The 24973-nt window shown below is 44.4% G+C and overlaps 1 protein-coding gene across 2 annotated transcripts in view; it reads right to left on the reverse strand.

Annotated features, from left to right (window-relative positions):
* LPCAT2 (lysophosphatidylcholine acyltransferase 2) overlaps positions 1-24973 on the reverse strand; it is a 211308-nt gene that overhangs the window by 32431 nt on the left and 153904 nt on the right. For both annotated transcript variants that reach the window (XR_014971930.1, XM_085636920.1), the window contains exon 11: positions 19418-19571. Coding sequence is in view for 1 of the 2 variants with exons in the window: in XM_085636920.1 (XP_085493046.1) it covers positions 19418-19571 (154 nt within the window). In the remaining variant the exon portion in view is untranslated. The remainder of the gene's footprint in view (positions 1-19417; positions 19572-24973) is intronic.

A 24973-nucleotide genomic window follows, 5' to 3' on the forward strand; every position in this document is an offset into this window, starting at 1 on the left:
TGGAGTTCTAGGTACCACACTCTCCTAGCCTAAACTGGTGCCACTAGAAAGACTTGAGCTGGTCGTTCTTGATCATCTTCGGCACTCGGGCAGGAGACAGTAGAAGGAAAGCGTGCAGAGTACTGAACTACAGTCTAGAGTGAAGGCATCTCAGAGAGAGAGAGAGACGATTTGTAAACTCCAGTACATAAGTGCTGACATTAAGCATTCTCGGTGGTGAAGATACGATCAAGCCAGGGTTTTCCTCATTGCTGGAAGACAACTTGTACCATCTCCAAGTGCTACTCATGATCCACTAGAAGTCGACAACTGAGTTCGTCCACCCTAGCATTTAGAGATTACGTCAGGATGTGTAACACCAGGAAAATCCACCGTTGTGCCAGCCATTTCCAGAGGCATAGTGCCACCTGACAAGTTCAAAGACTCCACCCTGCCCTGTTTGTTGCAATACCACATAGTTTGTTGTGCCGTCGGTGAAAACCTGTACCAGCCTTCCTTTGATGGACGGTAGGGAGATCCTCAATGCCAGGTGGAATGACCCACACATTCAGAAGGTTGATGTGGGGCTGGACCTCCACTGGGCACCAGATGCCTTTGATCTCCACCTCTGCCAGATGGCCACCTCAACCCAAAAGTGATGAGTGGGTCACCACTGTTAGCTCTAGGTGTGGTAGGGACAGGGGCATCTGCAGACCTAATCATGGTCCAGCAACTATAAGTGCAGGTCATTTGCGGTTTCTGCTGTTAGAGTTTCCAAAGCCAAGAGGAAGAGATGAAAGCACAGGGGGCACCCCTGACATGCACCATGGCCAATCTGGAAGGAATCGGACAGGAATCCTCCACATGAGTCCTCCACCGTAGGTCAATCATATAGGATGCAGACCTTATATATGACATTTTCACTCAGACCCATATGGAACATGACAAGAGGCGGCTGAAAATAGATCCCTGTGAAATTTATAGCTAGAAGCCGTATCCAATAAAGCAAACATCACTTTTCTTCTCAAGGACAACAATGATCCTTTAGGTTGTTCTAGCTACCGCTCGATCTCTGTAGGTAATGTAGACCTAAAGATAATGGCTAAAATCCTGGTGATGGGCCTTGGTAGGGTGATCCCCAAACTTATTCATGAATACCAGGTGCTTGCTTGCACTATCACTAGATGCGGAGAAAGAATTTTATCAAGTGGAGTGGCAATACTTCTTTGAAGTTATCTTCAATTCCAGAATGGATGCAGATATGATCCAATGGTCATGCTGGTGGGGCTGAAAATTGTCCTTCCTTGCCCTGTCCTCCAAATCCATCACTTTATGGCTGAGGAATTCGATGTCACGCCCACCCCCAAACTAGTACTAGTTCATATTAAGATTCCACTCTGTCCAGGGTTGATCCACTTTATCCAGTTACGTAGGTATAGAAGACCTTTCCTAATGAAAGGAGTTCTTCTGATGCAAGGTCTGTCATTTTCACATCCATGGGGCGAGTGTGGTTTCTATAGCTTAGAATATAAGGAGCGGCTCTATGTTCTTGTCTGTGGGAGTGTGCTTTGAGGCCTGCTGTGAATGGCTCACTGCCTCTGAGAACAGGAGCTGCAGGCTGGTTGTCTATAGGACAACATACAAAGCTGGGTAAATCACTTTGGTGAGGTAGACTGTTCCAGCATGCAGCAAAGTCTCTCCGTAGGCAAAAAAAATCTATGAGTAGATCCCAGAGTCATCATCATCATAATAATAACTTTATTCGGTCATTTGTGAAAAAACCATCAAAGATCCCAGAGTCCATTAGTAGGTCCAGTCTGAAGAGAGGCGCCGTCTGCCCTGCGAGGGGAAGAACTGAAGATTATCTCGGGTCCCAATAAGGGAGAGCAGCAGGACCGAACAGGCTGGAAGGGTAGGGGCAATTTTTGCAGCAGTGAGTGCCGGTTTTGCAGCAGTGCTGCAATATTGGCCCCAGTAACAAAAACAGCAGTGCTTCATACTTGCCCAGGGGGCTAGAAATACAAAATTCCTAGGGCTGCTTTGAGTTCCCAGTCCAGCCGTGGCGAGAAGTTTCAGCAGCGGGAGGCAAGGATAGAGAGCACAGGAGATAGTCAACAGTACTACAGGCTCACCCACCACTCGTGTCGATCATCCCAACTCCAGGGGAGCAGCACAATGGGCCCCGTCCTTCATCATGCCCCACACCCAATCCAAACTGCTACTGCCAATTATATTAGGCCCCGGTACCCTCTTTCATGCAGTCCCTAGGAGCACCACTGGGTTCTTGTGGGAGGACCCGGTTTCTGTGCCAGGATCACTAGTCCAGGGGTCAATCCAGGCAGGTTTAGTGCAGTGAAAATTTCTCTAGTTCACTCATGCAACAAGCTGTCATGGCAATGAAGAAGATAGTCTTCAAGGTCAGGAGATGCAGCAAGCAGTTATGCATCATCTCAAAGAGTGCACACATGAGGAATGTCAAGCCCAAGGTATGGTCCAACTGTGACAACACAGAGTTTGGGAGAGAGCGTGTGTCAAACATTTAATAAATCGCATACCAACAGGTGTTTTGAACAAGGAGGGTTGGCCTGGTAAATGTAGACAGGTAGAAAAGAGCCGACAAATAACCTTTTACAGAAGACTAAAGATAAAACAAAAGAACATCTGACAGCTTTGCCTAGAAGGGGTCTATGTCTTGCAAAACACACAGGATGATGGACGGAATGTTGCACATTGGCAAAACATTCACCCCCAGTCACAGATCTGAGTTTAATCCATCGTTATTTTGCTCACCACGCCACCCCAGTTCGGACATGGCCATCTGCAAATCAGTCTTGACCCTGTGCCTCATGGGAACAGTCCAGCCCGAACTGCCAAGCCATGTCTTCCCTGGACCGGAATCAAGCATCCTAGGACCGGTTTCAGGGTATCACCTCTCTTCAGCCAGGATAGCTTGACTCCAGTGGCGTAGTGAGCACGGGACCCACGTCTGGGCATACCCTTCCAACATAGGGCGAACAGCAAAACACACAGGATGATGGACGGAATGTTGCACATTGGCAAAACATTCACCCCCAGTCACAGATCTGAGTTTAATCCATCGTTATTTTGCTCACCATGCCACCCCAGTTCGGACATGGCCATCTGCAAATCAGTCTTGACCCTGTGCCTCATGGGAAAAGTCCAGCCCGAACTGCCAAGCCATGTCTTCCCTGGACCGGAATCAAGCATCCTAGGACCGGTTTCGGGGTTTCACCTCTCTTCAGCCAGGATAGCTTGACTCCAGTGGCGTAGTGAGCACGGGACCTACGTCTGGGCATACCCTTCCCACATAGGGCGAACAGCAAAACACACAGGATGATGGATGGAATGTTGCACATTGGTCTGTGTCTTGGGCACTGCACAAGGTTACAAATTTGTCTCAGTGCTTGGCATAAGTGGTTTTCATGGTGGAGCACCTTGCACTGAGGATAACCTCTACCACCTGAGGCTGCAAATCAAACACAGTCAATTGCCACTACTCACTCTCCATGCATGGAGCAGTAAACTGCATAGATTAGGGTAAAGGACTCTGTCCTATTGCTAAGGCAGGATGATTTTGTGAAGTGCTAGACTTATTCAGGACAGATGCTCATATACAGGGTTCCAAGAGCCACACTCTCCCTGCCCAAACAGGAGCCACAAGGATGACTTGACCCTGGTTATTCTTTATCTTCTTTGAAACTCAGGCAGGATAGGAAGTGGCAGGAAGGTATACAAGAGGGCCTGGTTTCATTCCAGCCAGGAAGCGTATCCTAACAAATGTTCTTACGGAAATGTGTACCACATGGCTATGGTGTGATCCGCGAGCACCTGCCCTCGATAGATGAAACGAAGGTTTTCAGCGACAGACTAACAGCATGCAGCTCCCGGTAAATTAATGTGGAGCCTTGTCTCTATTGGAGACCAAAGTTCTCTGATCTGATCTTAAGGCGTTAAGGGGACAGAGGTCCAAGACAGGCCTGAAGCCCACATCCTTTTATGGGATGAGGAAATAGCGAGAGATACAGCCACTGCCTTCCTCAGAGTTTAGTACCCTCTCGATGGTGCCTTTGGAGAGCAACAAGGGTACCCTCCTGTAGCAGGATGGACAGATTTTCTTCAGAAATCAGTTCTGGTGTGTGAGGGATATTGGTTGGGGAGGAGAGTTAAGGTAGGGCATAACCTTTATGAATAATTTGCACAACCCATCTGTGAAACCCGACGGATCACCAACGCGGAAGAAAGTACTGGATCCTGCCTGCAACTGGGTGGGCATGGACCACAGAAGGCAAACTAATGTGGTTTGGGGGCCGTTGTAGCAGGGGAGGAGCACCTGGAAGCCTGGTACAGGCACGAACATGGTTTAAACCACGGAGCTATCAGAGTATATGTGACAGCATCATCATCATCAATGTAGGGCAGCTGTAGCCCTAGCATCTTGGCTGCCCTCTGAGTCATCACAGTCTGCATGGGCTTGGTAACGGGCCCCAAGGTGACAGACAGTACTGGGGACGACCCATAAACTGGACCCTGACTGGAGGCCCCAACATGTTTGGTCTGGCCCAAAGGTGCATAAGAGGGAGCCAAATACACACTGAATATTTGCAAAAGTGTCTCTCTGAAGACCTTAATCTGCTAGGGGGCGATGGAGGCTCGGGCATTCACGTCACGCCAGGACCAGCTAAGGAATTGACTCTGACCAGTGATCAAGGAAGTGGGACTAACACCTTAAAACCCTCACAACTTCTCCTTGGAGTCGGGAGTGGCGGGATGGCGTTGAGTACTATTTAGCTTTTATGTGCCTGCATTTGGACATGGACTTCGACCTACCATAAGGATAAAAGGGGGAAGTGGAACAATCATGGAGAGGTTGCATGACCGGCATGAAGGCACCAAAGACAAACCATGTGTGGCTTTGTAAATGACATCTGCTTCCTGCAGTCACAGCACAACTTGAATCCTTTCGTTCCCTGTGGGGGGCATTGTTCCCTAGCACTCAGTGAAAAAGTTTGAAAGTTGCTGGAAAACAACAAAAGATTTGGCAACTGTGCTGTAGAAATGAAGAGTTAACGCATGGAATGAGTTTAACTCCATCCCTGCTGATGCTGTGACCCAGATACACAACTTCGCTTTGAAAAATTTACATTTATTGAGGTCAACTGTTAAGCCATTTGTTTTTAGGATCTCAAAAGGTTGCCTTAATCGTGCATCATGTTCCATTTTGTTAATACCCATGACCAAAATATCATCTTAGAAAAAGTTTACACCGACTACACCTTCAAAGACATTGGAAATTATTTTTTGAAAGAGGGCGGCGGCAGACGCCAAACCAAATGGTACCCGGATGTAGCGGTAGCAACCAAAAGGTTTTAAAAATGTGGTATATTTCTTGCTATCCTCATGCAGAGGTACTGGATGGTTGAGAACCAACGCATGCCTTTGGTAACACTAAACAGATCGTTAATGCGAGGCAGTGGAAATTGATCAACAAGTATTTTTCTATTGAGAAGACTTGTGCCTAGTTTCTCTACAAAATGCTGTTTCCAGATATCTTTATTAACAATGCTAAAGGGTGACCCCGAGTCAGCGACAACATTCATCATTACACCACCAATGTTCACCTCACACATGGGTTTCTTAACCTTGATAATATTTACATTTAAAATATCATGGTCTATGCAAAATACAGAATTGACATTTGAGGAATCAGAATCCTCGGATTCATATGAGTTTACAGCACTATTCTCGTGTACATGCTGTACTAAACTCCCACGTTTAGTATTTTTCTTCCTACAAACTTTCACACAGTGCCCCACCATACCACATGATGCACATTTCCGGTATTTAGCTGGACATTTCAAAATTGGCTAGATGGTCCTTAGAGCGACAACAATAGCATCTCATAGCTGACTTATAGTCACCAACCGGCTTTCCTGTCTTCTCATAATCGTTAGGATTTTTCTTAAGGTAAACTTCAGAACGACTATTGATATTCTTACCGTGCTTACTGTATTTGGTAGAATTGCTCTTACTAATGAGTTTAATTTCATGTTTAAATTTCATTAAATTGATCTAATACAGCTTTAGCACATATCGCTGTGAGTTCCGCCTTCTTGACCAAAGCAACTACCTCTTTGAGCGGAGACTCACCATTGACCCATAGTTTATCCTGAATGTTAGGACTGCTAGTATGGATAATGATTTGTTCACGGATAAATTCTTCCTGTAGATTACCAAATCTGCAAGTTAACGCCAAAGTACCTAATGCAGATACATATTTGTCAGTATTTTCCGTTCTCCTTTGTTTGCGTAATCTGCTAACTGCTACACAACCAATTGGTGAAAAATGTGCGTCAGATCCTCCAATACCTCTCCTTCATGTGGTCTTTTCTCAATTTGGTTATATGTTTTTAAAGCACCAGGCACTAAGCAATACAGTAAAACGTTTTCTTTCTTTTCGGGTATGAAATCCTCAACATCAACGTTTTCAATATAGTTGCAAAAATATTCTTTCCAGTCCTTCCATGGCATGCATGGTTCACTCTTAGGTGGAAGGAAAGGTTGAGAATTTGACAAGTTCATTAAATTCATGGCACACATGGTACGTTCATGCACAGCAGAGGCTAAATGAATGAAATCCGTAAATTGCCAAACTTGAGATCAGCAGTTACACAACTATAGAATTCAAGTAATGCATATGCTTTAATTCTGCACCACTATATATAAGTTTCCTGCAAACAAACAAAGGGTCTCTTTTCGGTTCAGTATTCAATATTGTGCTGTACTGTACCATAGAATAAAAGTATCCCAGTTGTTTATAAAATGAAGTTCACTAGAAATTCTTTTAAATATTTTTCGATGGATGTGGAAAGTTAGGTTGATGATAGCCAGTTACCTTAACATTTTAGTGAAAATTACTGATGACCTTCGCTGGTTTCAACTTAAAATAGATCGCTGCACTTACTATGAAATGGCGTTATCACCAAACGATGAATTGTAAACGGAATGAAAGAATTTGAATGCAGCACTGTACACACCAAATTCAGAATTGATTTCCTTTACACCGGTGAAAGGCTGTAGTGTTTAAAATGACTGGCATCCTCGTGCCAGAACCTTGGCTCGAGGGTGCTGATTCACGTGTCATTTATGCTTTCAAACAATGTTCCATGACCCAGTGCTAAACATTGCGTGCCAGGATTCTGACAACGTTATTCAGTTGTCAGAGATCCTGGTATGCGGTGGGAGCGTCTGGTTGTGGGTGCTTATTAACCTGAAATAAAGAAACACTTACTCTTCTCAGAGTTTTCCTGGACTTCATTTACATCAAAGGCACACACAGTCAATGCAACGCGCACTATGCATGCATCAAAATGGCCGCCGACGTCAGTTTACGTGACCTTTCCACAGGCGATGGGCACACACTGAGCAGCAAATGCGTACACAGGCTTCCGTTGATGACGTATGGAATCCAACGTCATCGCTTCACTCAAGCTTTCGCTGTGAGAACATTCATATGAATCTCTCTCAGCCCGCCTGCACTCCACACAGTAGTTAACCTTCACAACGGTGCCGCATGCACTAACTGCAGTTACACTTCAAAACGGTGTTTGCCAATTTCTCACCGCACAAGACGTCACCTGTAGTACTTCACACACAAAGTATAGTATCGTAGATCATGTCAGTTCTGCAACTTAATTTTCTCCGTGCATGATAGTGTTCAAATAAACATTTTTTAATGGATCTTTGCCAACATCGTAAGGGGTTAGACATCATCTTTCGCTCGTCGCCATATTGCAGAAATGAAGAGTTGACGCGTAGAATATTATGAAGAGGTAAGTTTATTCCGACAAGCCCCTCACACATCTTATACAGATGCTGGCTTCCAAGTAATTGCCACATACATAACAAGTAACGGACAACAATGGAATGTACGGTTATGGGGTGATAGTGGGTACAAATGGGAAAAGAGGAATGTGGTTACATCATGGAGTTATGTCGCGTGCAACGTTGTACCACGCGCCACATTATGAGGTTATATCGCATGCCACATTGTGCCACACGCTGACCTACCTCATCCAACAGGTGCACTGGTCAAAGTTTTCGCAAATCCTCCCTTCACTGTAGCATAGGAGCATCTTCCTTGTAGAAATTGTTGACTGAGAGAGGCTAGCTTCTAAGTAGACTGCTACTTGCAGAAGTACTTCACAGAGCTGTCCAGGGCAACAGAAGGGAGAGAAGACAGCGGTCATAGTGAAGGGAACGCCAGCTTACTGTGACGCCAAGAGCTTAGTAGTGCTTCTTGGAGGGTGTGCAGAATACAGCAATCATGGGCAGATGAGGTGGTACCAGGAGACCCTCATCTTGTGTGCCAGTTCCCAGCAGACGAGAAGGAAGGGTATTTCTACTCAGAAAGGTATGAGAAAGAAGGGTTGTCGGACAACACATACAGTGTGATTGTAGAAGGTGCAGAGAGTATCAGAGATACAGGGAGTGCAGCACATGAGTATTGATATGAGCAGCAAATGTGAAGTTTGAGGGGTGTAGAGGAAGCTTAGCGGAGTTCTGAGAGGAGAGGAGCTGCATGTGCGTTGATTGGCAAACGTTCAGTGGATTTGAAATGCACCTGAATATGCCAAGATGTTTTTCTTGCTACTTCAGATTAATCAAACACATATTGTACCAAGACTGCAACCCAACAAAGAATTCACCATCCCCTGTTGGCTGCTAAGACATTGCTGTGGAAGATGGTACTCACACTGTGGCTATGAGGACAGTTCTAAACTTCTCCTACAGTTTTCTCTACCTCCACCAACAAGTTCACCAGATTAAAATCTGAAATTAGACTGCTTGCCACTTCCACTTGGCATGTGTGTTTAAAATGTGCCTGGGTTACAAAAGGCCCTTCAAAATCAGATTCCTTTTTATTAACACAGGAGCGGCACGGATGCAAGTTAAAATCTCCCACCAACATAATTAGAGTAAAGGGGGGCTCTGACAGAAAAAAAGTCAGCGATAAAACATTTAAGACTAGCCATAGCTTCCTTTCCATCTTTCGGGGAAACTGCATTTTAGAAATTGATAAGGAGCAGTCTATGTTAGAAAATATTAAAAGGGTGCCCAAGATAGTTTTACATTTAGAATTTATCACCTGGACTTTACAGTTATATTCTAATTTAATTAGAGTCATAAGGCCACCACTAGCACACCCACTAGAAGAGCGGGTAGCTAAAGCTGAGTGGGAGGAATAACCATCAAGATACAAGGAACCCTTAGTGTGCCATGTTTCCTGTAGACAGATCAGACCAAAGTTCTTCAGCATGCCCAGCCAGTCACAATCAAACAGTTTGCTCTGGACCCCGGCTAGATTCCAACAGATGACCTTAATAAAGTCTTGGGTCACAATCATGGGATCCTTGGTTAGGGAGGCATGAGTCTGAAGGTCAGTGTTGGGAGAAGAGTTCAGTGACTCGGGGTTATCTAATTCGTTCAATGGGAGGAAACGATTGCTCAGTAACAGGGGAGTGGTGTTAAAGGAGGCCTGTGCATTTGCCAGGCGATCCCGCAGCTTTCCCTGTTGTAAAGTCAAATGTCTCAAGCCCCCAACGTTGAGGTTGTTGGGGGGGGGCAGCCCAGTGGGAGAGCTGTAATAGAGTATGAAGGTGTGCCCTTCGAGTCTAAGGCGAAAATAAACCTGCCTCCAGGGGGTTATTAAAATTCACTATGACGGAATCTCCCTTCGCTGTTTTCCAGGTTTAGCCAATCCAACTCACCCTACGGACCATTATAATTTTCTCTGCCAGCTTCTGCGTGGGTGGAAATGGAGCATTAGTCCTAGTTGCCAGCCAGTGAACAGTCTTATTTTTTAGTTGATTCAAGTTTTCCTCTGCAGCCCTCCACAAAGGGGGCAATTCCCCCAGTACAATGACGTAGGGAGTTGCCGCCGAGGTCAGCTGGATGGTGGCATTGGAGAGGCAGTATGTCAGCTGTGTTGCGATGTGGCAGCGGCGGACAAATCTGAGCTGCTCAGGCTTCCCTGCTGGGTTGCCGTGCCAAGTGCTTGCCTCCCAGAGTTAGCCTCTGTTAGACCTGGCACCTTGGCGTGAGTTTCCCTTCCACTTTTTGCTGATGTGCCTCATTGTGTTTTGTTGGTGTTAGCTGCTCAGAGCACTGTGCCACTGCTGATCAGTGCCACAGTGCAAGTGCTCCCTTTTAAAAATGTATACATTGATTGGTGTCCATGATTGGTTCATTTGGTTTACGGTCAGCCCCTAGTAAAGTACACCAGGAGTGCCAGGGCTTGTAAATACAAATACCGCTGGTGGGCCTGCAGCACTGGTTGTGCCACCCACAGAAGCGGCCTAGTAAAATATGTCTAGGGTCTGCCACTGCAGACCCTGCGCGCGGTCTGGTACCGTCGCACTAACTGTGCAAGTGCCCCCACTTGCCAGTCCCTAAACCTTCCCTTTACTACATATTAGTCACCCCTTTGGTAGGCCCAAGGGCAGGGTGCATTGTAGGCATAAGGTAGGACATGCCCTGATGTGTGTGGCATGTCTTAATAGTGAATTACAGCCATTTTCGTTTTTCACTATTGAAGGCTACCTGCTCTCCATAGGCCAGAATGGGCTGCTGGAGTCACTACACGCTGTGACCCCAGTGGACTCATAGAGCATGGTAGAAAGTCATGTTTAGTATGCCTGAACTCAGAATAATAAAATACTTCTTTTAGTAAAGTTTATTTTAATATCCTGTTTGTAAATACTACTTTTAGAAAGTTAGTATTTACTGATCTGGCCATTCAGTCCGCCTCTGCGCTGTGTGTGTGTGTTCTGCCTAGCAACAGTAAGGAGCAGGGCTGGGGAATTCCAAGAGACCGGCTGGCTGCCAGGTGGTGGGTAGAGAGATTACTCACACGCCTAGCTGAACACAAGTCGGCAATAAGAACGCAAAAAGAAAATGCCCCATTAGTTGACCACTTCATTAAGATGAATCACAAATGTGATGATTTCCAGTGGTTCATATTGGAAAAAATTATGATCAACAGAAGAGGAGGAAACCTAGAGTGCAGGAGAAAAAAGAGAGAACAATGGTTTATATGTTATCTTAATACCATTGATAGAGGTTTAAATTCTAGAGAGGACTGGATGAGGTTCATGCTCCCTAAATAGTGAAGCATATCCTCACCGTATCACAAGGATCGCAAGGTATAGGCTTCAGTTCGGACCAGACAAGAAACCTGGAACAAATAAAATTAGGACAGCTAGGAGTTGAATGCCATGTCTGAGGAAATAGATACTACAGGTTGGTTATGTGTGTTTTTTCCCCATATAAAGGTATTCCAAAGTTGGGGGAATACTTACGAAAAAAGATATTTGGATCAAGGAGGATGCACACACGCATAGATAATGCCATTTAAAATCTCACTACTAATCTTAGGGACATAAAAAAACGAAAAAGAATGTCACCACAAGGGTGGTAATAGTACTCACAAGGAGCAATATATTTAAATGCACTTGCACCCAGGAAACATATAAAAAGATAAAAAAAAATAGACATGCGACATATTTGGCAACCATCCTAAATCGATCTGTACATAATTACGGTAGTCACCAGTGAGGACATACAGGTAGCACCAATAAAGTTTTCTTTTCTTTTGGTTTAAAAAAACCGAGGGGGGAAGAAAAACCAAGAAGCGAACAATCCCGATCACGTGACTGCCAACCAATCCGGTTGCAGATTTCATTGCAAAGACCGGTACACCAACGACGTGACTAGGTTTAAGCCAATAAGAAAGAGGGACACAACAGATAAATAGGAAGCTGGATAGGAAAAGATCGATTTAGCTCCGATCCGGATTCTGACAGGACGGGCATTATACAGCGAGAAATCAGGTGAGACATTAGAATCCAGAGAGATAAGAGTTAGAAAAATTATCAGGGACCATAAGTATGGACTAATTTAGATAACCTCTCTTTCCCTTTGTTTATTAGACTCGCCAATGTAGGAAGAGGCTTTCAAAATATTCGGCAGCACAGGAATTCTGAAAATTATCATAGACCTGGCTCCGATGCGAAAACAAACATTACGGTTATAAGACAGCGAGCAATCAGGTGAGACAATAAGGGCTTGTAAAGACGATAGTTAAAACAAACGATTAGGGGCCAGAAGTACGGACCAACTTAAACAAATATCCCTTGTCCCATGCCTTTTAGACACGCTGGTGCAGGAAGAAACATTTTAAAATACCGCGCAGTGCAGAAAGTCGGAAAACAGAACCACAGAAAAGGGCTCTTTGAAACCGGGAAGCCCGCATTTACCACGAGAAGGCAATTGTTGATAGTTAAACAGCAGGGAACGACTCATGACTGTAATTAAGTGAATAATAAGGAGGAAGAGTGGGGCTCTACAAACAGTCTTATTTTTTCCCCTTTCCCTTTTTGAACTTAGAAAGGATAAAATATATCACTCTTAACTACGAGGAAGGTGAAAGAAGTGGGTTTTCTGAAACATAAAAAGAATAAGGAGCACAGAAAGATCCCCCATCACAAAGGTGAGAAGAGGCCAGTTATTAAAACTCACCGATAAACATATCAGTTGGTGTTGTAGAAAACACGATTGTATTAAGGCCAGGAATGATTATGTTAATAAATAGGGAATCCGGTCGCCATATTAATAACATGAAGGGAAAGGCATCGGATACTCTAAACAAAATGTGGGGCAACAAAACAATATATAGGAAATTCATGTACATACACCCAACATTGAGGGAGAAAATATAGTTCAATATAAGAAGGAGGCAAATGCCGCTATACATAGAATGGAAACACAAGGCAGGATAAGACTATGGTACTGTGAATAAGACCCCAGATATGAGGAGCAAAGCCCATTAAATTAAATTGGATTAACCCTACAACATAGGAAACAATATGGGATAATGTTTATTTTCAGGCTATGAATATATCTAATGTACACAACAAATGAGAAAATTCATTGATCTAAGAGATTATGACCGTCAATGTATGAAAAATACAAATATAAGCGAGAGTAGTAACTGTATTTATCTGTCTTAGGAAAATCACTGGAGTGTGAGACAAAAGTATGTGGTCTTGATAAAGATGGCATTATCAGTCTGAAACCATCGAAACGCGTCGACGCTGTGGATAGCGCAATCAGAGAACAAATACAGATTACGTATATACAGATTTGTCAACGTATAATGTACTATATGTCTAAAAATTCAATCTGATGTGCACTCGTAAAGAGGAGTTTCTGAATCTTACAATTTGTGTTTTGTCTCAACGTTATGCTGGTCATAATGGTGTTATAAAATTTCTTTTTTATGTGATTGTAATGAAACTGTATTGTATTTTAGGAGGTTTTTAATAATTTTGATGTTTATGACATGTTTAATGAATTTGTATGATCTACAAGGATGAATATACTTTTAAAAAAATAAAGAAAAAATGTAATTCCCAAAGAAAACTTTCTTTCTGACATAATACTTTATGCTCGGTTAATTGGTGAATCAAGGGAACATTTTCTTTTATCTGGGTAGAGAGATTACACCAGGATGGGTGGGAGGAGTACACCCTGACTCTTGAATAGACCTGTGCTCTGCCAGCACAAAGCCGGCTCCGCCCCCTGTGGAGCGGCTGATGTCTCTGCCCTGCTGCTGAAAGGAAAGCGCAGAGTCACCACAACAAAGTGCTCCAAAACTGGACTGAGCCAGGCCCAGGCCCCATGGCGCTAAAGAACAAAAGAATTGTGCTATAAAAGTAGGAGCCTGGCTCCTAAGAAATCAGATCCTGTTTGCGCCAAGAAGAAACTCTGCCTGAAGGAGAAGGACCTGGAGAAGCTGAAGGAGGAATACTGTCTCTCTGCCTGAGAGACTGGCCTGCCGTGGGTGCCTATCTGCTGGAAGGAGAAGGAAAGCCTGAAGAAAAATACTTTAATTCAACTTGTGCTTTTACAAACAATCTCCAAGGGCTTGCGTGTGAACTTGCCCCCTGACCTGCGTCCCAGGAACAGTGGGCGCTACCACCCTGAAAGAAGAGGAGAAGTGCCGTGGGTAATTCCGCAAGCTGACCCCTGGGAACCTGTGCATCCCTTGACCTCACTGAGCAACGCGACTTCTGCTGCTGGCGTGGCTGCAAACAAAGTAAAGGCCTGACAGCCCGAGCACCGTGAACAGCTGCCCCCTCGAGCCGTAGCTCACAAAGTAAGGAGGAGAGTCCTGCGTCTGAGCGCCGAGCCCCTGTGACCCCTGCCGGGTTGTGGAGGCTCTTGTAAGGACCTGAAACGTGCCCTGGTTCGCTGTGCCGGGACGAAGCTGACAGCGCGCTGCGCTGGGAAATCATCCCCGAGGCTGCCCTTCTGCTTCTGACCCCCCTTCGTGGCAACCTGCATCCTGCCCGAGCGCCCCACGAAGCTCCGCCGTCCCCTGGACACTTGGGACGCCAGCGCGACGTGGGACACCCCTGGACGGGACCGCGAGGCCGCCACGAACCTTCCCCGTGAAGCTGCAAAGGTACGGTGCCGATCGCGGTGAAAGTACGATCCGTACTTTCCTTTAAACGTATTGCCTTCAAGTGTACGGTGTCTGAGCCGTACTTGCCATTGAACCCCCCTAGGTTCGAACCGTACTGCCCTTTGTACACCCTGGGTTCGCAACGTACTACTTCCCTGTGTGCACCGTACTGCTGTTAACATACTCTGGGTTCGAGCCGTAACTGCCCTGAAATACCCTGTGTTGATCGCGGTAAAAGTACGAGCCGTACGTGCCTTGAGTCGTACTTCCCTGTTAACAACTCTGGGTTTAGCCTGACTGCTCGCGCCACGTTACCTAGAGGGTGAGCAGGGGTTATTTTTAAAGAGGTGATCCTTTGCCCTGACTTAGATGAAAAGGGTCCCTGCTTGTCGCAAGTGCATACCTGCGCCAACCAGAGACCCCGGATTCTAACAGCCTCCATGACCCTCGGAACATCGGGTAGGTTGGGAGCGTAGGATCGCAAAGGCGGTTGTGATAAAGCTGCAATGAGACCTGGGCCTGTGCTTGAGCCGGAGATGTTGCTCTTCCCCCTTCTGCTTGCAATGACGTTACAGGGGAGAGTACTCAGACCTGCGTTTGAAATGGTATGCAGGGGATTGGAGGGCCGGCTACTTATACTTGAACATAGGGTATCCACTGATCCCTTCAAAGAACCAACAATTTGCTCAAGTGCAGAAATCCGAGGGTCACATGCATTTAGGGCTGAAATAATCTTCCTTTCAAAGTCTTTGAAAGAAGCCAAAAGACTGTCAAACTGGCGTGTCCTGCCTCGTAACTTTAGGATAGACTGCTGTAGGTGTAGATGGGGCATGCACATGCTCTGGGATAATCTTCCTGCTCGATTTGTTGACAGCAGGCCACGCCGGTGTGGACATTTTGAGTCTGGTTCCCACCACATCCCTTTACTCATCCCAAGTCTCCTCCCACTGCTATTACCGCCCAAAAAAAAAAAAATCCTTCACTCTTCTATGCCTACACTATCGTTTTCAATCAAAATAACAGAGTAACATGGCCACTCCTCAAATTTCATAATTCACTAAACTAATTCACCACTAATTCTTTATGGGTTCCAGAGTAGCATGCTACTTGCCGAAAAAAGCGCTTCAAAACCTCATCAGGGGTAGCAAGCACTATATAAATGCAATCCTTTTTCCCACTTCTATCCCTCCGCCAACCTTCGCAATCCAAATAACTGACTAATATCCACCACTCAAATTACTTTCATATTTCACTATACTAATTCAACACTAATCCTTCATGGGTTCCGGAGTAGCGTACTACTCGCCGAAAAAGTGCTTTGACGCGTCGTCTGGGGTAGTAAGCGCTATATAAACGCAATTATAATACAATAAACTCATGTTGTGCTGCTATAAAGCGGTCTTGATAAAGCAGGATGCTTGGCTGAGTACGGTGCCTCATGCCTGCTCGGACACTCACCAGAGCTCACACTGCGTCCTGGACAGCCACTGTACACCCAAATGGCCCCTGACCTGTGGACGTCACAGAAGAGGCTGAGAAGCACAGGAGGGCTGCATTTCAGAGACCATTTATCCATGCCACACAAGTGGAATCTACGGTTTGGGTAATTCTGAATGGTAAACACACTTATGCTTCCTTCCTGACCCAGATGGTTTGGTTACAGCACTAAGCAAACATCTTTTACACTGAACATAAAAGCTGGCCTTAACATTAAGGCTTAATATTAAGGCTTAATTTACCAGCTCCTATCTTTTTAAGTGGAAAATGAATTACCGTGCAGTATCGTATGAACTCCATCAACCGTTCAAATCAAACATCACCTATAGCCTGAATAGTTTCCAAAGTGGAACAAAACACACTTTGTGCGTCAGTTCATTTGTTATCACAATATGGTCAAATGGAACTCTTCACCATAATTAAAAGGCATTCACATGAATCCAGAGACCAAAGAACACGTACTCCTTTTGGACAACTATACATTACATTGAAGTGATGGTCCTTTTTTTTACCAGTGTTTATGATCCTTTCCAGTTTTCTCTTGAAACGGACTCCTTCGATATGATTCTGCTAACTCCGTTTTTAATTTGTGTAATCCATAATTTGTTAAATAGAATCTAAGTTTAAAACCTAGATCTTGCACTATCTCAGGAGTGCTACCACAAGAATTGTAGTTTTGGCTTCACAGAGATGAGGACTGGTGAAGAGAGAATTTCATACCTGGGAATCTAATAACTTCCTTTGTGTCAGGGAAGTTTGTGACTTCAGCACCCATTTAACCTACAATAATTGTAAAAAACCTATAGCCGACATAAAAAGAGTTGAGTTTGGCTAAGTCACCACCACTGCTTGTCCATTTGTAATTGGTTTCGCCATTTAGGAATACTCTCCCTAGGCATGGGAAGACTGTGCCGTTGGGCAAGAGGCAAAGAATAAGGAAGGACATGAGAGGAGCAGCCTTTTTTGATACACATATCAAGTGCACAACGTTGCAAGCTCGGCTCTAGGTTGTGGTAGGTACCTGAAAGTATTCTTGAGTTCACTGAAATGTATTTTTCACAGTATGTAGAGACTGCTAATAAGTTGTCATGATTAACCAATTATCAATTCAAAATTGACCGGAATGCAAAATTGTGGTATCTGGTTCTCAGTGCTATGCATTTTTCCTGCTGCTCTGCCTTGCTGCTCAGCCAGAGTGGATGTGCTGTGGAATGCTGGTGCATTTGAGGTAATGGAATGTTGGGGATGCCTGGTGGATGAGTGTCAGTTGGGAGTATGGGCTGAGCAGCAAGGGAGTTGCTCCTGGTGGGGCTCACCTTACGATCTTCATCTATCTTCAGTAACTTCTATGAACTACATCAATAAACATCTTCATCATTGATCTACAGCTCGGCTACATGGACGCATGTACCCTTATTACAAAAATGAATGATTGGACAATGCACAAGTGACCTGAGCCAAATGTAACAGACCCTTCAATCAGGAAAAGTTTGACGAGTGCTCACGAGACCAAGCCAATGGTTGATTGGCACTCAACAGCTCATTGTTTTTTGTTGTTGTTTTTTTGCAGTTTTATACAGCTTGAAGGTGACCTGAAGGTATTAAAGTGCTGTAAAGGAGCACCAGTTACAGGACACAAGGGCACAGTCATTTTTTAGGCACAATAAGATTAAGTGATTTGCCGAGAATCACAGGATGTTCAGCTGATGCTAAGAATCAAACCTGTTTCACCAGTTTCAAAGTTGGCAGCTATGGACATTACGTCACATCCTCTCTGGTGAATTGCTAGTATAAGGTATAGGGCTTAGCCAAACCTAAAGAAATTAGGCATTTATACAATTAAGCCTAACAGATGGTTTGGTTACAGCACTAAGCAAAACTTCTACCTTTTACCAAATGCTAATAAAAAATTACAACACAAAACAAATATTAAGGCTTCATTGACCAGCCCCAAGCAAGGGGAATCGACTACTATAAAATGCTGATTTAAGTTAATAATCGAGGTAACAAAGAAATTTTAGGGTCCTCCGGCAACAAGGTTATATTCAATATTTAGGGCTAGAATCTACCAGTGATCTAATTACCACTATACAACCCAACAAAAATTCCTTACCAGTTAAAATCAATATGCTGCTTGATCCCCCCAAATTCCCATCTTGGTGGGGTAGTGCGGAGACTCTGAAAATGATGTGAATCCACAAATTGCCATCCTTCTTTAATAATAATCACATAAAAATAAAAATCACTTTTTGGATAGCGGTTTAAATGTTCTTATGGATTAGAAGCAGTGCATTTTGTGGACTGCAGTAGGAATGCTTAAGTAAGTTTACAAGCCGGCTAACAGCATGAGAGAAGCGCAAAGACTTGTTAAGGGAGTTGGCTGGGGCCCGGACGTCACAGAGCAAAAGAGGACCAGAGTGAGAAGGACGGCTGCTGCACGGTAAGTAACTTTTTATTTAATTTATTTAATGTAATTTCCCCGACACCCCCCCACTTGCAGTAGTTGCCAGCCGCCACTGTTGCTAATTGGGGGCCGATTACAATGTTAGTCGGAAAGGCTTCTAACGCATTCGGTTTGTCCGACTCGGATTTGGAAACCTTGGAAACATTTCCGACCAACCGATTACGATGATCGGAAACCGTTCAGACAGTCCGACTCGGTTCCAACTCGATTCTGAATGGCATTCGGAGACACCGAGTAGGTCGGATCAGACTCGTACGTCTCTATGGGCCACGTTTCCGACCGAGTGATTACGATGTCGGATTCGGACAGCCTTTCTGAATCGTTCTGTCCGACATGGATCAGCTGTCAGAAATTAGACTTTAGGGGACTGCAGCAGGCCCCCCTTAACCCAGAGGTCTCCAGTTGGGGCCTGTGGGTGTACTCATGGGTCCCCTCTTGCCAACCATGCACAGTGTGGCAGGCACCATGGGGTGTCTGCCACTGGGTGCAAGATTTTCTGCGCCCACCCCTTTTTCCAATGGGAGCCTGTGTTGTAGGTCGGAATACACGCTCCCACTGAAGTCAACGGGAGTCCGACCGAACAGTGTTTGGAAGCATCGTAATCGGTCGGTCGGACTCCCCAAACCAGAGTCGGTCGCAAACCATTCCGAAACTGAGTCGGTCGGAATGCTTTCTGACCGACATCATATTGAGGCCTTGAGTGTTTTTCCATAGAAAAAAAGGGTAATGTGGTTTAAGAATTAACACTTGACTCTTCATAAACTCCATCTACATCATGCAGTCTTGCCACATTAATTTTGTCCGATTTTATCAACTATAACATTTAACAAACATTTACTAAAAAATCAATTCGTTTTTGGTATGATGTCACATCTAAAACAACTATCTGTAATAGCACGGATTTTATTTCGGTCAACAGATTAAATATTTACCCTGTCAAAAAGTGCAAATAGCTCCCGGAGGATGTCAGAAATTGGCAGCTTCAAGTGTTGTGCAAACTCTTCTATTCCAATTCTCCCACCTTTGGAGGCATCAGCAATTTCAGAAAATAAATCCAGTTGTTTTCGAACATTATCCCATTTCAGACTGCAGAGTGAGAAAAAAAAACGACATACTTCACACACAGATAAAACCAAAATTATCCAGCAGAAAAGCAAATGAAAAAAACGATGCAGTGGAAATCCAACTCATCACATCAGTTGTACTAAACAAATGCATTTTTTAACCTTTAGTATCTAAATCTACTGCAAATGCTATCGTAGATGTAAGAACAGAGGAAGCAGAAGTTCTTAAATGTACTGATTGCTGTTCTTGCTCGTCACATTTCTTATTTATGAGCGTGACCTACCCCACTGGCCAGCACCACCCCCACCCAATCCCACCCGCAAAGCACCATCAATCCCTATCATTTTATTTTGATATTTAAACTCCTCCATCCCTTCAATTGAGGGTACACTGTAAGTGGCCATGGTGAACACATTAACAGACCAAAAATCTTGTCTCATTGACACGTCACCTCCATAGGGAGCGGAGAGAAGACTAGGGACGACATACGCAGGCAGGCTGTAACTAGGAAACGCAGGCCTGTGTAATGAAAATTATATGCAATTAAGTGGGGCTTTGCCTTTTTGTTCTTCTTTCTTGTTACAGCTTTATTCAGAGGGCACTGATTTAATGCAGATGGACAAATGAACAGATGATAAACAGAATGCTGAATTCATCAAACATTCCCCCCTAGTCACAGATCTGGGTTAAATACATTTAATTTAGCACGCCACGCCGTTCCAGTTTAGACCCAGACATATGCAAATCAGTCTTGACCCTGTTCCCCATGGGAACCCCAGCCCGTACTGCCAGGCCAGGTCCTCCCTGGACCGGAAACAAGCATCCTGGAACCGGTTTTGGCTAGCACCCCTCATAAGCCAGGCTAGCTTGAATCTGGTGGCGTAGGGAGCAAGGGACCCACGTCTGGGCATACCCTTTCCACTTAGGGCGACAAATGCAAAAAGAACAGATGATGGACAGAATCCTGAATTCATCAAACATTCAGATGGAGGCAAAAATGTGACAGCATACATATACATATGTTTAATATTAAGACATGTTAAAAAACAAGACACTGACCCTAGAGCTGCTGAACATTGTGCTGATCCCATCTTTGCAAACTACAGCTTGTAATGCGTTACAGGCCGCTACTCTTCTGCCTGAGTGACCTTATTTTATTTACTGGAGGAGACTCATGAGCCTTAAATTAAAATGTTGTGATTTAACCATTGCCTTCTAGGTCATGCCTCATTGATTATCATCCATTCCCCTACCATTTCACACCAGTTTCCTAGACGGTACAGTCCATTGTAGGACCACAGTTCCTTGTGGAGAACCACTTTGCTGACAGACTGAGCTGGGGGGTCCTGTTTAGCACTAAGCTTCTGTGAACACAAACTTTTATTTCATCTATGAGAGCAAAGCTTTTTTTTATCACAAATACAATGAAATGGTCACAATAATCCACTTACGATGGGCAGTCAGAGAAGGCTTCCTTCCCAAAAAACAAAGACAATGTTCATAAAGAGCGAAAAAGGGGTACGAAAAGATAATTTAAACCTGGAGGTAGACCTCAGTTTACCTCTTACAAAGAGTAGACCGGGTGGTGTTCTGCTTGAAATACAATTCAAAGCACATAGGAGAATAAAAGTTCAAGGAAGCAGGGAACGCAGTAGCATACAGGAGAATACAGTCTCCAATATATGTACCCTAATGGCTTCTGTGTGCTTGTTTGTCTAACGTACAGGTAGATGTGACTACTACCTGCAAATAACTTTTGTTGCAATAATTTTAAGAGTAAAATAATTTAGTGCTCCCTGGGGAATATGGAATGTTTGGAAGTAAATTTCGCTGAGGAGCTCCTGGAAGTAATGTATGGCATGTTATTTTTTTTCTATCCCCTTTCCTCTCAAACTACTCATCCAAAATATGAAACTCGTTACATCTCATCTGAATGGTCTGATGGACATGCCTTCCTCACAACAAGGTTTGAAAGGGTAAATTCTTTATCTTCTCATGGCGACTCAATGCATAGCAGACCAATGAGATCGCATATGGAGTCAAACGAGGAAGCTATGTCCCATTGTACAGCTTGCAGCTCAAGCACATTGAGACCAAGATGTCTGCCTTCAGGTGGAATATAAGTGAGCAGCAGCTTTGAAAGGCTGAAGAGGCAGGCTATCAAGATTTGGCACAGCCCTAACCTCATATCTTATGAAAATACTAACTGTCTGAAAGGAGGGAGAGTTGTTGCTGCAGAGACATATACATATACTAGAATAAATTAAGCAGGAGGCAAAAAAGTAAGATGCTCATCTTCTATGGATCATTCTGGGATGAGATGGGTGCTGAAGTAGAAGCCATGTGGGTGTGCCATAAAGTTTCATCTGGTCCCGGATCGGTCTTCTTCCCATGTCTGATCGACTGATGGCTACCCTGATACTAGTGATGTGTGTAGGTGTTTCCGGTGTTTTGTTCCAGATGAACCCTGCTGTACCAGTGAGACCTAGGCTAGGATTCCAATCCACCAGATACCTGCTGCCCTGTAGAACCTTTTACCTGTCCTTCAGCAAAGATTTTTAGCCGTGCCTCATGGCCATCTCCGTTGCATGCCCACTTTTGGTCATCTAGTGTTCCGATACTGAATTTCTGGTGATTTTTGGTGCAGGAAGGCATGGGGAGGGCTTTTTGATCTCAGGCCTTGAGTGATGCTGGTCGTTTCTGAAAGCTATACAACCTATACATTTTTATCTGAGCTGCCCCTGTCCCTCCTTCTTTCATGCTGATGCCATATTCCCTCCTGGCATACATCTAATTTCTCAGAATTTGGACGGTTAGGTCACTAGCCCTCTTTGACATTATGGGACAAAACGTGATAGGAGGCTGTCAAGGTGGCCTTCTCTGCAGGCCCTTGCCATTTCCTCATAACTTGGTGCTGTGGGAAGGGGGCGTCATGCTAGTGGGCAACTCTATGCCTGAACCATTGTGTGCTGTTCCCAGCTCCCTCTGCACACTTTGTCAGCAGTCCCTTATAGGTCGGTTCAAAGGGGTAGCGCTGAGTGAGTCAGTCCAGCATGGATTCTTGCCATGCAGTCCATTGTTCCATTGGTGTGCGCCCCTCCAATTTTCATCTGGCCTTTTTCCTGTGCTGGCAGATACTTAAGCCTTAGAGGGAGTTATGGGTGCCAGAACATCACTGGAGCAATGTCCTTCTAGAACACCTTCCTGCTCTTTTGCCCTTCTCTTCAAATTCCTGCTTGGTGTTCTGTGCCTTCATTGGGATTCAGAACTGTGCTTTTGCTAAAAGCCATCAATGTTGCTCCTACTGCATGCCTTTCTTTGTAGGTCTACTTCTTGTTTCTTCTTGCCATGTGCGTGCAGAGAGGCTCACCTGTCCTCCTGTTCACCGCCATAATACCTTCTTTGAGATCACCTGGAACCTTCTTTCTTTCCTCCCTCCCGCCTGATTGCATAATTTCTGGGTGCGTGCATACTGGATCAGGATTGCCTCTTCACATCTCCCAGTTTTTATAGAGTATGAGAACTTTACTGAGGAGTCATCTCTTGCACCTTTTGATCCGAAATACAAGTGGCGTTACATTTGTGGGCTACATATATCTGCACAATGTATGATTTGAATGCACTTATTATGTGAAATCTTTGGTTCAGGAATAAATAATAATTGCCCATCCCTTTTGAAAAGGCGCTGCATGTTTGGACACCAGTGGAAAATCTTTATATCAGACAGTTATGGTTTATTATGCGCTTCTAACCTGCCTAAGACTGTCTTTAGGAATGAAGGATCTTCAGAACGTTCTTCTCTTTGAAGTGTGTGCTCCAGGAGGGATGTATGACGTTACAACGCATGCTTTTACATCGCATGCCGTTACAACGCATTTTTTACACCGCAAGATCTGTTACAACGCCAGCCTTTACAACGCATGCTTTTACAACGACGTACACTAGATGGAGTGCTGACATTAGAAATGTATAATTTACTATTCTAACTCCAGTCCACGTTGCAGTAGGGAAGGTGTTTGGATAGTAAACTACACTATTTCTAATGTTAGCACGCCATCTAGTGCATTTCGTTGTAATGGCATGCGTTGTAATGGCATGCGTTGTAACAGATTTCGCGTTGTAATAGTTTCGTTGTAATGGTAGTGCGGTGTAAAAGTTGCGTTGTAAAGGTTGTTCACCCTCCAGGAGTGTCCATCATGCAGGGCACCACAGGTTGCCCATTTACATACAAGCAAAACCCCTCCTTCAAACTATTTATGGTGTTATATGAAAGTGGCCAATATTTCATGTTACAGAGTCTAACAAAGACAAAAGTTTAAAACCCAACTTGTATGGACAGAGCCAATTTTAGGCCAGCATATAAGTTGTACCCTTATAAATCATCTATATAGTAAAGATCAGTATACAGACTGGAGAAGGAAATTGGACAGGGATCCCAAAAGAGGGCTTTCCATTCAAATGCCTATTGGGATTTTTCTCTACTACCTACCTCAAAAGCTGCTTACTTAACTAAAAGGTAAGACACATCTGATGTGGATTTCTAAAAACAATGAAATGACGTTCAAACTGCTTTGCAAAAAAAATCAATACAATTAGCACCCTAAATCACATTAAGATTATAAAATAACAGCCTACATTAACAACTGTCACCAAGCTATGGCATCAGCACTTTATAATGGAAAATAAAACTTAAGTGGCATAAAAGCAGACAATTCACTAGAGCGAGCACGGAAGGGCATTGGAGTTCCAGTGCTTCAAGAGCCTAAAATAGTTAGTTATGGTACCAAGCAAAATACACCTAATATCAGGCACAGCTCCACAATTAAACACTGTGGTATACATAGGTTCACAACTAAGGGGATTGCACAGATAATGTAATGGGAGCTTATCTGGACTTTTGAGGCTTTGTGACCTTGACATCATTCGGCATTAATCTTTCCAGTTGGCTCAACCCCACTTCCAAGCTCGACATCGCCACTGCAATAACTGAAGGATACAAGATCACATACCTTGACCGCATCTACAAGCCTGGCAGAGGGGTCGCCATCATAAGAAAGGAATCCATCCAATGCATCACCACAAATAACAACATCACCCAAGCCATGGAACACTTCAACTTCCGATACCAAACAGCCAGCAAAACTTACATCAGGGGCACCCTCGTCTACTGTCCTCCAGGACCATGTCCAGCCTTCTGCAACCTCATCCCCCCCTTGTCATAGACTCCAACAACTAAGTTTCCTCTGGTGACCTCAACTTCCATCTCGACCACAATATCAACACTAACAAACTACTCGACAGCATAAACAACAGCGGACTCACCCAACTCATCCAAGACCCCATACACACTGCAGGCCCCACGCTAGACCTCATCTTCACCTCCAACTACTGCATCAGGTACAGCCACACCACAGAACTCTCCT

Source organism: Triturus cristatus, chromosome 12, assembly GCF_964204655.1.
Source record: "Triturus cristatus chromosome 12, aTriCri1.1, whole genome shotgun sequence".
Lineage (NCBI taxonomy): Eukaryota > Metazoa > Chordata > Amphibia > Caudata > Salamandridae > Triturus > Triturus cristatus.